Consider the following 13,992-nt stretch of genomic DNA (forward strand, 5'->3'; position numbering starts at 1 on the left):
GGCCTGGTGATCAACGGATCCAAAAGGGTTGAGGTCTTGTTCCAAAAAACGGAAAATATCACTGGCACAAAGCACCGAATATTTCTGTTGTGCAGTGTATTATAAAAAGTAGAGCGCGCACATTGGTCGCTATAGATACATACGGAGTGATCAAAAACACACAACCAGTGAGGAATTAGGTGCAATTAAGTCACAAACTACATCAGATTGGTAAAACAATACGTTAAATAGGAATATGCAGCAACTGTACATGTTCAATTGAGTATTGTGACAAAGTCTTTGGCACAGTTTCTTGAAGCACCGGAATGGTTATGGCTTTTTTAGTACGAGTGGTAGGGGTGTTAGCCTAACATGTTTAGATGTGGTTTTAAGCATCGCAAATCCACGATTGCTAGCTTTTGTAGCAGATGGGACAAAAGCACAGAATACAAGACTTTATAAAAATGATGACTGTTAAACAAAACAATACTGGGCAGAATTCGGCGAAACGATGTTTTTTGGCAATCTGTGCTAGGGCGTATGCTAAAGGACAGCAAAAAAATTGGCATCCAAAATGTCAACATTGCATCAACTTTTAATGCGTACAGAAGTTTTCTGCATCAGCAAACACTTTAAAAAAGGATGTCTTTGCTTTCTACAACTTAAAAATATAAACAACGGTTTTTGAAACTGCATGAAGTGACGTACTGCCTTGTTAACATTTTTCAACATTCATTCTACTGGTAACACTGTGATAGGTTCATAACAATTTACAATTCCCAATTGTTTACCCGGTCGAAATTGCATCAATTTGCACCAAACCTGAAGACCGTTGAGTTACATCACTACCATTAAAACTTCTGGCAGTTCTGTTAATGCACATTGGCTTCAGGAAAAAATTCCTAAATTATGTACCAGACCAAAACAGGCTCAAAACCATGAAAACAACAGATTGTTCAGGAAATGGTAAAACAAAAATTGATGTGGAAAATATGCAAAGGCCTCAAACTACTATAACACATAACAAGGAAGATAACCACCAACTGAAACAATACTGACATGATACTGACTTGAAATAATCCTCCCATTGCATTTGGAAATAACGATAGGATTCGAATGCTGTGGACAATACAATGGATGCAACACATGGCACAACAACAATAGAATATAAAAAGGAACACATTTGCACATTGCTAGTCCAAATTGTTGAGCTAGCTGCTAATTTTCTGGTACAATGACAGTAAAATAAACTGAAACTGGGGTTCGTACCAACATACTAAAAATATTCACAATTTCATGCATGTGAGTTTGGAAATGGTATTAAAACATAACTTTTGAAAAAAGGTTTTACATTTGGAGTAACTCAAAAGTGACGAATCTTTTTCAAAACAAAATATCAAATCTGCATTTGTAACCAGTTTGTTGTTGCATTATTTTTTTTTTATGTATGCTTAGTTTCTATGTTATTTTCAGACAACTTTTGACATAAGTAAATGATTGAATTTTTAGACCGGTACGTCAAAAATAAATGCAACAGTTACCTCATTTAGTTAGTTTTAAAACAACTAAGGGCAGTACTAGTTATTAAACATTGACATATAAAAATTAAATGCAGTTAATATGCCTATAATAAAATCAATAAACACCACTGACATCTCACTGCATTATGCAGTTCCCCTCATGAGTCTCTTTCTCAAAACACAATATCACGACTAAATTTTTCACAATTTGTTAGAATCCTGCCATAAGCAAAAGGCCATAAACCGGCCGAAGAGGAAAAGTTGATTTTCACAGACTGCACTTAAAGGTGCTTGGTTATTTAATGTGTTCTTCCAATTCAAGTTGCATGTCGTCCTTTTCCTCTGGCTCCATTAACCGCGTCTGTTGCTGCAAATCCTGCTCTTTTTGTGGGATGTTCCGCCTCTTAAAGAAGCCACACTTCCACAGGATTAGGATGATAATGAGGAGGAACAGAACTCCGGCTGCCACGGCAACCGCAATGATCCACCATTCCACGCTTGTGGGTTCTGATGTTTCGGAATATGTTGCTAGCAAGTTGACCTGTAACAGAATCATTTGTTTTCAAAATAATTTACTCTTAATGACTGACTTGTAATACTTGTTGATGTCTCGATTGTTCATTTAGAAGTTGTTTTTTTTTTCATTAAAAGGTTTAAAATAGCAACAAAAATCATGTATTTATTACCATGAGTGCCGTATTTTGAATACACACATTACAAAAAGTTTGCCACAAATTTTTCAAAATTATTAAAAAAACTTTGCACAGTCAAAATTTAAAGAAAAAAGTGGACGAATGTGATCTTTAACAAGTAAATCTACAGAAATACATACAGCATAAAATTGTAGTTTCAAAACTATCACCAAAGTTATCTGTGCAGTATTCTTGGAACAAAAAAAAATACAACCTACACTCAACTGAAGCAACCAAACACCTAACAGGAACCAAGAATAACACCTACTTCAGACAGAATAGTTGGTCCAGATGAGGGTGCAATGGCATATGGGTAAGAGTCGATACTGAACTTTAAACTGGATGTCACAATTGAATCTTGTGGGCTTGCAAGCAACGGAGAAAGCATTAGATTTCCCTTCAACTGGATGAGCACAATGCTTTTTGCCGGCATCGTCTTAACTTTACATTTCATTTCGAAACAGTATTTGGAAATGGTGTGACAGTTCTGTTGACACAGAAAATGGAAACAAAAATTTTTAAACAGACATAGTTACAGAAAGTAGCGAAAATGCAAGGTTAACGAGCAAAATTAAAAATATACAAGCGCAGGTAAAAATAAACAAAACCATTTGTTTGGTCCACTGTCAAGGCAAATAATTTAAGCTGCAGCAACGTATGTCAAACAAAAGAGTTTTCGGCCAAAAGAGCATACTTAGCAAAAGAACAACGGCACAAAAAAGCAATTTGTCAGATTATTCATCAATTTGCTCAATGTTGCACTTAAGCACCAGGAAAATGGTTGGTTACAGAGCCAACCATGCATATAAGAAAAATACATTATATTGCAACATAGGTAGGCATGCATACTTCCTGCAATAACCAGCAAAATAAACTTACATAATAGTTGATTGTCCCTTCTTCACCCTCGACAACTATTTTATCGGACGGTACAAGTACGCTAGTTGAGAGCGCCATACTCTCATTAATGATATTCTCTGGCTCGCAGGTGATGGCGCCGCTCACTATAACTTCCTCGAGACCCAAAAGAAAGTGCCCTTGTGATGTCATAAGTGGCCACAGAAGAGAAACCGTTGCACTCTCAATTGTTGATGGTCCTTCATTGGTTATCTTGAAAGTAAACCAATGATTTTTTAAACCAACAGCTTTAAGTGTGCTGAATTGTCTCTGTAGATTTATATTGTGTTGTAGAAAACTAGGTAATGCCAAAGGCTAGCGTAATAGGTTTTTGACTTATTTGGAAACATTGGTTTTGCTTAGAAAAACAACCTCAGAAATTGGTGTAATATTTTCCCCTGATCCACAGTTTTGAGTACTTGTGACTCAGTCATATTATTATTTAGTTTATTACTACTTTTTTTTCTGATGTACGTAAAAGTCTAAATCAGCTATAATGACAAGAAAATTGTACCAAGACAAATGGGAAAAATCTTCACGTACCTCATATAAGTGTGTGACAGGTTTTGAAGCCGAAGCGTTCACAGTACTCTTATCCCCAAGCTTGCTTAAAATTACCACAGGCGGACTGGAAAAATAAATTGAACCAAGATGACACAATGTAAGCCTGTATCTTAACATCTTAGTTTAGATAGTTGAACTATAAAACAGGCGCCAAAAAAATTTCACAGCAAGCATATCAGTGTAAATCATATTCACATGCTTACAAAAGACAGAATTTATTAATGTTTAAGAAAGCAAACAACAAGGCTTCCTTGCCCTTTGTCACCAGTTCATTGCTGGTGTGCCAAAATATTACCAATAAAATGGTATTTTTGCATAAAATTTTTCCAGAAAAAATACTGTTTGTGGCATAACCAGCAGTATGAAAAAAAAGTTTGATTCTGTATCAATGAGTTAATGCTTTTAAAGGCATTTTTGTAATCAGGCAAAATAACTTTTAAACTGATAGGAGAACACCCAACACACCGACATAACGAGCTTCTGGCTAATAGGCTATCACTTACTCTGTTGCGTTGAACACTTGAGCATTGGCAAAAACTTCAATGGCAACAGTTGATTTCACGCGGTTGCTCTCATTGTTCTGTTCATTTGTGGAGTTTGCGTAATACCTTTAAAAAGTCACAACACGCCTGTTTAGAACTATTTCTTCGCTGAAACACTGTTTGACAGCTATTGGGCCAATAAAAAGTTATAGCTGCAGACAGGGCTAATGTTTTGATCTATATCATTAGGTTGGGTACCAAACTGCATAAGTCTTCTCCAGGCTTTTTTGTGGCAATGATGATGCATTGACGATAGGTAATGGATCGAAACAGTGGCCTTGTCTACAGCTTACTTGAAACAGCTCGACAAATTTTTCCATGACTACAGGATTTTTTTTTAAGAAATACAGAACAGAAACATTCAAAACTTACTGAAAGAGAAGTTGCGACACGTCTCCAAGCAAATCGTTGATCCCAAATTTGACGTTGATCTGCGCCTTGGAGTCCTTCTTTAGGGGGTTACCCAGTTCGCACAGAAGCAACGGCGGAGCGTCGACGCAACTTTGCAATAATCCATTCTGCATGTTTGCGAAAAATAGTCACAAGATTAATGCGATCAAATTGCATATTTCAAAAAATCTGCATTAAAAGCCCCACATTTTTACGCTATATCACATCAATTCAATTTCCACCTCAAATTGGGTTGCCATTAATGTCCATCAACGTTACAAAATTCTGGAGTTACAAATTTTGAGGCGTCTCGGCCTTATTGTTGGTCATATATCACTTTTGAACATTTCATGGAAAATCGCATGGCAGCTCTATAACTCTAACAGAAAAAGACAAATCCACTTACAGCATTCTCCTGTACTCCCACAAAGCTGGAGTTGTCGGGGTAATGAATAACGAGAGTAGTGAGATAAGCGTTCTCCCCGGAGTTGTCGACGGTAACCGACATCACGACCTCGGTGTAGGCACCCACGTACGCCACTTGTGGTGACCTAAACAAATTGATTTAAGTTATAATAAAAGGGGGAAACTAAATAAAATTGAAGATAAGTTGGTATTTGAAACAGAATTTCCGGAAGCAAAAATAACAATGCAACGTGCGCTGGCCAGAGGGAAAAGGTGAAATTTAGCAAAGATTGGTATTTTATTTTGTAGGGTTTAACTCAACATACCGTTTAGGCAGTGGGCCATAGGCAGCTGTATTAAGAAAATAAAGGACTCGATGTTTTTTCTGTTGTATGAAACAACGACTGACATACCAGTTAACTCATCTGATCATTATTGATGATTACCTTGTCCGCCAGCGATAATTAACCACAATTATTGTTTTTACGAGTGTTAAGTAAAGGAGCGAGAGATAGTGAAACGCCCTTTACGACACAGCAATGTTACAAGCCACTTTCTCCTTGCTGGAGTTGCGCAAAACTTGTTACATTTCTCTTAACTGTGTATCTGGCCGTATGTTTATTACGGCGCACAGCGGTAGATAGCGTGGCACAAGGGCTAAAAAATGGCTTCATTTATTCAAGGAACGTTTCTCGCTGAGGCGTTTCAATGGAAAAGTTTTGCATAAGTTCCGAAAATGGCAAACTAAATATTGCGTGTGGCGCTTTTTGAAACTAGCCCAGTCTTTAGTGACGTTCACTGCAACCTGACGTATAATTCTTAGGGCCAGTGATGCCAACATTTCTCGCGGTGCATTTTGAAATATTTATAAGGAAAGCCGTTTCCCTCATATTTTACATTTATTACGTAATTGAAATTAAACGTAACGATCATGCCAGTCGCAGAACGCCACCATCTTACACAGAAAAACTAAAATAACTCAAATTCCCCAGCAAATTATTACGCGACTACCTTCAAAATCCCCAAAACGACGCACAGTTTGAAAACAACTACTCATACAAACTACTCGTTTTTCATACAAACTCTTAGTTAACGTACAGGCTTCCGGTGATGGATAGATTTGGAACACAAATTTCGTCTGCCCCACAATCACGAAAGATCTCTGCTTGTGTGCTTGCGGTGGTGCCTGTAAGTTCGTCGATGATCGGTTCAACGGGTCGATTGGTTTCGCGCAACCAGTAGGTAACAGTTACTGCGATGGCGCTGAGTTTGTCGCGGACGTCTTTCTGCAAAAATAACGACAAAGTTTGGAAATTTCTGTGCCTGCGAGTTTAAAAGCTGGTCCAGTGCTATAGTCACCAGCCGCACGGATAAGAGCTTGCAGGTTGAAACAAAGTGCACTACGCTGTCTGCAGCTCTCGAAGAAAAAAATGCTTGTGTTTTTTCATTGGAACAGAAAAAATGTCCGAACTATACTTTAAAGTTTGGAAAAAATTCAACAGCAAAATAACAACCCGCATACGTTATAAGTTGTAACACGATTGTCGTCGAAAACAAGTTAACCAGCCAACACAGATTTCTTTATACTGAACTGCTTGATTTGGATAAACAATTTAATAGGGTTGAAATGCTTGCAAAAGAATCCAAATCTAGAAGTTTCGTGTCCGATGTCTAAATTTACGTAATCAACGGAACGTTTTACTTGGAGGAGGAAATCGCGCCATTGGCAAAAGAAGTAATTCCCAATATAGATAAACCAGTGTTTGTACAACGTTTTCTACCTTCATGTAAACTGTTTCCGTGACGCATTGCTTCTTCGCGGAAGTTAACGTGAGGTTTCTTGGGGTGGAATCAAGGAGATAGGAGCGTTTTTCGTTGGGAGGTTTGCTTGAATCCATGTCATAGGAGAATGAAATATCTGGGATACGACACAATGTCTTTACCACCAAAACGAAATTTCATAAATGCAAACTTTTGTATTTTTGTTCATTTGAACATTTTTGGGATTATATCATTACAATGTGCGTTATTTTTATATGCAACTATGTTTATACATGCAGGGGCCTTAGAAAAAGGAGTACAATGCCTTTTTTTGGAGATTACATAAAACTATAGGTGGAATCCAGCCGTTATGCTAGAAATACCCTTAGTTTCATAGCAAACAATGGAGTTCGTGGGCCCCCTTTTGCTATTCATGGATCACCTAGAATGGGTATGAAAGTGCGTTGTACCAGCTACACCCACCTCCCCACTCTTGGGGTTTGCTTCTAATCTACGAAACTTCTTTAAACATACAACACATTTGCCCAAACAATGATAAACATAGCTCTGTATGCATCATATCCACAGAAAACAGCCACATTACTGACAGCTTAAAAGTTATATAAACCCACCTACAGCACCAGGAAGTCCTGGTCCGCTGTACTGAAAACATGTCACCGTTTGAAAACAAGCTGATTTTCCAGCACCAGGAATATCACATGACAGTGTTTCGAGATCGACTTTATTCGGTTGTATGGCAACATCACCCATGATAGTGACAACTGGTCGAGACCTAAACATATTACGCATTTAAAAAAACAAAGATTTGTTCATTAGTGTTTGGATAAAAAGCATTTTTTTTGTCAGCATACTTTGTGCCATGTACTGGCTAAGTAAGAAAAATCTGTTATTTTGTCATTACAACTGTTTGAAACCAATGAATCGAAATTGAAATTACGTAACACATGTTGTGTATTGTTAGTCACTGAACAAATCATGCTTAGACTCACACCTGTGTCTACACTTATTGAGAAATACCCTTTGAAACCAACGAATTGTTACTCATGCACGCATGACCTAATATGCTAACATTAAGGGTGCCTATGCTATGACTAAGTCTGTGATACAAATCCTTAAACTCTACCTTTTCACATAGGGGACTTATAGGAAAATTAAGTTATGTTTATGAGTGTCTCTTCACGACTTGTTAATATTGAGTCAAAATCCAGTTGCAGGTGCCAAAGCAAAATCTGTGTTATTGCAACAAAAATGAAACAAGTCCATGCAGAATCCTATCTCAAAAGTATCCAAAGCTACCATAAAATAGTTTTAGAATTTAGATATCCTATGTATACATACAAAATCACAGCAAAAAGACTAAATTCTAGGAAAAAATTGTAACCACAAAGATTTTTTTTACCTGATAACGACCACTTGATCCGACAAATATGATCCCACCACAATATCAGGATATTTATTCCCATCTAAGTCCTTGTTGCCTTTCATGGAGTAACCCAGCCCCCTGATAGTGTGGCCTTCTGGGAAGTTTGCAGTTTTTTCCAGATCGGCACCGTGTATAACTTGTGAAGGATAGGGTTGAATGCCCTCTGGCCCACCGTTGAAAATGTACAGTGCGCCGAATGCTATGTTGCTGGACTCATCAGTAGAGTTAGTTTCATAGGGGGCAGCAACGATTATGTCTGTGAGGAATAAATGGTTTAATTGTGTTGATGTGGTATTTTGAAAAGTTTTCAAAAACATAACTGTTGGTAGTATGTAATACATAATTAGCTGGGGTTTAAAAAATTACTTGTCATATATGTTTAAAACTGAAAAACTATGTATTTCGATAACATATTAACCTTTTGGGTAACAACAAAATTAGTTCATTAAAGTTGGTAGAATCTGATCCTATGTTAGGCATTGACTTTATCTCTTTAAGTTTATAAATCAGCCGACATCAAACAGAGACTTGTTTCTTCATTGAAATATAAAACAATAGTAAATAGATAAACACGAAGATGAAGGTTTAGATTGCAGATAGGACAACCTATTTCATGGCCTTAACTGCACTTAAAGCAAAAATATTTGTGGTAAATCATTAGTATAAAGCATATTGAAACATCCAAACTGTTCTTGGTGACAGCATATTTACTATGTGTTACACTGAATACTGAAACTGGAAACATTGCCATAACTACATTCCACAAACCACAAATATTTTCAATACACAACAGGGCTTTACACAGACGCTGGTGAGAAAGTTGTTGTATATCATCACATTCCAGAGTTCATTGAACTAGTGTATGAGCAGTATGATAGGAGTGTTTGTCACCTTTAGGTAGTGTTTGCTTAAAAGGATGAAACCGCCTTAAAATGTGATAGTTGTCTAGTCCCCGCCAAAGTAAACAAATGTGAATGGTGTGAATCTGGTCTCATGTTTAGAGAAATGCTTGCTTTCTGGGCCTGTTACAATTGTTGTTGGTGTAACATGATATAAGTTTGGAGAACATGTAAGATGAAATACTACTTAGAAAAGCAAATACAGCATATGTATTTAAGCTTATTAGCATCATCGTTAAGATTTGACTAAGTGAAACTAAGTGTAACATAACAATATTGTCATATTAAAATATGTTCAATACCAGATGCTTCATTTCCTTGCATCTTTATGGTTTGATTGTGTTTTAAACATTGTAATATTATGAAAACAAACAGAATTAGCTTTTTTTCGAGTAACCACTTACCTTGGTAGGTATCAAGATTGACGTCACCAAGCTTTGCAATTGTGTGTCCGAATCTTCCCATAGTAATGTTCCCATTAATTATTACAGGTGCAGAAAACTTCAAATGCCTTCCCCGGGTCGTTGAACCAGCGCCTGACATTAAATTAGTATAATTATGTTGAACATTGTAAAAAGGTTGACTCTTTCAATGACTACACAGCTTTATTGCACATATTGTAAAAAGGTTTATACACTTTTGTATGCACACTTTGACTGAGAAATTTACAATGCAGTTGTTTTATGGTACAGTATGTTGCATGGTTATACACATGTACTGTTCTTAAATAGGGAAAACAAATCATATCAACATGCAAACATTCAAACAACAAATTTTACACTTTTTGATGTTTAAACTCTTTGCATATCAAGCTCTACTGCTGCTACCGACCTGTTTCCTGATAATAAACATAAATTCTTCCAACTTCAGGCTTTTTCCGATCAATGTCAGAGTACAAAGGTGAACCAACGATCACGTCATCCAAACCATCCTTGTTCAAGTCGACGACAACAAGTCCTTGTCCGAAGTACTCACCAGTCTGGAGAAAAAAATTTAAACTTAATTTTAGTACTTTTTGAGAATTAGCACTTAACAAGAGCTGGTGTGCATAAAAGTTTGAATATGCTATGTTAAGCATGTAAATCACAATTTCAAAATAAATCCATTTTCTTTACATTATGTAACAGTGAGTTGGCAGCCAAGTTAGATCAGGGTCAACTTTTTCTCGACAAGCAAACTACAGAGTTTCAAATCAATATAACCAACGCATTAGCTGGGATTGCAAAATTGAGGGCTTCACAGTGGGGCAATCTTGCCAGGTCATAGGAAACTATCCAATACAATCGCTTTTTCTTAGACTTAGACAGCATATTTAAACAAAAATACTGCAACTAGCAGAAGAGCTTTACTTATCCTTGACACCAAGATTTAAAGCCAAACAAAAGTGGCTAAAATTCTCTAAACCACATGTTACCTGCTCGCCTGTGAAGTTGGCAAGGGTGGTTGCCATGGACTCATCATAAACTGTTACAGATCCGAGCAGGTCGAAACCCAACCTTCTAGGTGCACTTGTCACAATGAGTGGCAAATGGCTTCCTGTGACACCAGTTGCTACCGAGTAACCTGAAAATATATAATAGTTATGTTATTTCAATTGCATCCAACAGTTTTGAGACAATTAGAATAATTACAATGTTCAGCAAATAAAAAAAATGTTGTTTCTGGCAACAAAAAATGCAAGTACAAAATTGCTAAATTTAATCAGACACAGAAACATTGTTTTCAATGATTAGTGGCAGAAAGAACAAGCCTTGCTTATCCATTTCAGTGTTTGTTCAACATTTTTATCATATTGCTTAATGCACCTTAACTACAAACTCTGAATACAGCTGTGATGGTTGTGTTGAGTTTGGTAAACAATTTGGCAAATTTTGGGAGGTAAGAATAAATTTTATGCATTGTACAAAACATCATAAATTAATTTCATTATTTATTTAACAGTTTTACTTTAAAAGGAGCAAATCCTCACAAAAACATGAATATGTTTTTTTGCAATTCCCTAAGGCTGGGCTGTGTTAAAGCAATTTGCACGAACAGGTAGCACTTCAGTGGGCCAAGAAAGATCGCATACATACATAATTTATTAGCGAGGTTTCAATGGATCAATTTTTTCTGAAATCTGAATCAGTGAATGCCACATCTACAAGCCTGTCGGTAGGCACAAACACAGCCAACACATTTAAAAAGTGCTAATGGCAAGCAAAGACACTTGGAATTGACACTTTATTATCTGACACAAGGTTAATTAATGCTACTTTAGAACTTAATGGGCTTCCCAAAAGATCAGTTTCCAAGTGCGGGAAGCCTGCATCCTCTAGGAGCCATTCGCCAAACATTTAATACTTCCTGATTGACACAGAATGCAGAGGCCAATTCAAAGCAATTGAAACTAATGAATTGCTCACACAGGTCTTGTGAAATACAAAATGAGTTTAGCACACAATTTTATGGGTCTTACCAACACTACTGGCTTACTGGTTGTGAAAAATATTTTAAATGGAAAACAATTTTTTTTCTATTGTTTTAAGTACTTTCCTAGATTGTTTCGTACTACAGCCAAAAATACCGAAAACTAAACAAGTTAGACACTATTTAGTGCAAGAAAATTGTGAATTTCTTACCCATCAAATTGTTGTCATAAGTTTGTCGATAGTAGTTTTCCATAGTCCAATTATCTGGAACTGCCGGTGAGAATTCACCAGTGTGGAGGGGAAGAGAGGTGATATTTTCATACAGATCACTGATCAACATTAGTGAACCTTGATTGTAATAGGAACCAACAGCGCCCAGTAACACCTCAGTGTTTCCCTGTGCGAGAAAAATAATTAAATAATTGAAAAAAAATATATTTTTACAGGTTGTGAAATTAAACCAGACATTTATTGTGCATTAAAATCACTAAATAAACAGTGACAATATAGAAGTATTTATTTATGCATGATATTTAAATTTAATGACAATTGAGATTTTGTAAATTTCATGGGCAATGATAGTTGCCACAATCTTAAATTTAAAAAAAATCTGAAATTTGTCCTGAAAATTACATGCAAGAACATGAAACCTGTTGCATAATAAATTTAAATTTAGACCACACAAATCTGGATTTCAATACCTAAATTAGCCACAATAAAGACAATTAAGGTCACCTTAGTGAAAGTAGCACTAAACCCAGCTTGACAATAGCTGTGTAGGTCACCATAATGCCGAGTACCAATAGCTGAAACACAAGGCTTGTATCGATATGTCACTGGATTGGATTTAGTGAAGTCTTTCAGATAGTAGCAGATTCCAATAAGGTCATAAAAATTAACTCCATTTTTCTGAGTCAGATGTGCATACATTGGGTCACACGTCTGAGAAAAATATTGCATGAAAGTTGGATTTAGATGAACTTACTATAATGCTAATAATTATACATGGGAGAAAAAATGGGTAATTTTACAGATGTTAAAAAAGGAGGTGTCAGAATCCAGAAATATTGTTTTTTTGCCAATGTCCATGTTTTAAGAAAATGCAATATGTGTTTGAAACTTATTTTAATTTACTTTTCATGCTGCACAGGTCAGGAGCAAGTATTATTATTCATTAAATGATCGCTAATTCCATCCAATTTTGCACAACTAATCACAAAAATAGCATGCCCATAATACAAAGTGACGCAGATCCTTTAAGGAGGTACTGACTTGCACAGTAAGATATTTTGGCGCAAACACTGGCATGGCAAATAGCTTTGTGCAATACAAGGTTAGTACTCAGCTTTACAAAATGCCTTTCACACAGACCCAAGGCTATTATAATGTTGATGGTAACTCTCTTAAAATCCTATCACACCTTTTACCTACTGTATGTTATAACTTACCAGTAATTCACGACTGCGACCTACAGCCAATGTAGATCCAAGCATTGGCGTAACATTTGTTTTGCTTTTCTCTAAATACAAACAAGAATAATTTAAAATGAAAGCACATCAAAAGAAATGTTTATGTGCATTTCAACATTTTATTACCAAATTTAACTGATTTTCCTCCTACCTAACTTTATAATCAACAAAACAAGCGAAGATTAACTTTGGAATAAAGTTTGGACACTTGTTAACAAATAAGTTTGTTTTTATAGTCAGGTCATCACCTTTAACAATGACAACCCTTTTGCAGTTAGACGCTGTTGCATTTGGATTGTAATTGCATCTGTACACTTCACCCCCTGTGCTGGTTTTCGGAGCACCAATTGTTATCCTGGAAAATATTTGTCTTATTCGTTCCTTGAGTTTAAAGGTACTTTTAAGTTATAAAATAGAGCCCTACACCACTGTAAACGGCTTGTCTACTTTAAATTAGTGAAGGTTTTAACTACAAAATATATTTTATCTTCAAGACAGAAGAAAAGTGCAGCATGAGAACATAGCCTACCAGTTTTGTTTGGATCCAGTAAAATAATCCACTGAATATCCAAAGTAAGATGGACTCGTTACAGGACTGTTAATGAAATTTGAAAACTTTGCATCCAAGTTAAATGCGTGAGTTTGCCGAAATTCAATGACACTCAAACAAACAAGGACAAAAACAATATGACGACAAAGCTTAAATAGAACTGGTTGTGAACTTCCACTGCTTGTTAGGGGCTTGTGGTAAAAAAGCAACATTCTTTGCTCCCCAAAACTAACCTACAAAGCTAAAACTAAACATAAACAAGAACTTTGAAAATCTATGATAATAAACCAATGACCTATTCTAATACAATGGCTTTCGACCTCACTTCCGCGTTCCGCGAATTATGCTAAAATTCAGCTTTCAAATAGAGACTGCAGCCTATTACACGGCTTTGCTTGAAGTTTAAATGACCATGGTTACAATTATTTGGGATTCAGTGATCATCTTCATGGCTTTTGCTCTGAATGTA

The 13,992-nt window shown here is 36.2% G+C and overlaps 1 protein-coding gene across 1 annotated transcript; it reads right to left on the bottom strand.

Annotated features, from left to right (window-relative positions):
• Positions 1-89: 89 nt before the first annotated feature.
• LOC145905458 (integrin alpha-8-like) lies at positions 90-13,766 on the bottom strand. Its single transcript, XM_082992664.1, has 19 exons — positions 13,503-13,766; positions 13,222-13,328; positions 12,953-13,023; positions 12,240-12,446; positions 11,715-11,901; positions 10,508-10,656; positions 9,925-10,072; positions 9,498-9,629; positions 8,171-8,450; positions 7,383-7,543; positions 6,771-6,907; positions 6,088-6,275; positions 4,991-5,135; positions 4,567-4,712; positions 4,156-4,260; positions 3,632-3,716; positions 3,071-3,301; positions 2,460-2,678; positions 90-2,040 (listed from the first exon to the last, which is right to left on the bottom strand). The coding sequence occupies exons 1-19, from the start codon at positions 13,733-13,735 to the stop codon at positions 1,795-1,797; spliced, it is 3,177 nt and encodes a 1,058-aa protein (XP_082848790.1). The 5' UTR covers positions 13,736-13,766; the 3' UTR covers positions 90-1,794.
• Between the last annotated feature and the right edge of the window lie 226 nt (positions 13,767-13,992).

This window comes from Ascidia mentula, chromosome 6, assembly GCF_947561715.1.
Source record: "Ascidia mentula chromosome 6, kaAscMent1.1, whole genome shotgun sequence".
Classification (NCBI taxonomy): domain Eukaryota; kingdom Metazoa; phylum Chordata; class Ascidiacea; order Phlebobranchia; family Ascidiidae; genus Ascidia; species Ascidia mentula.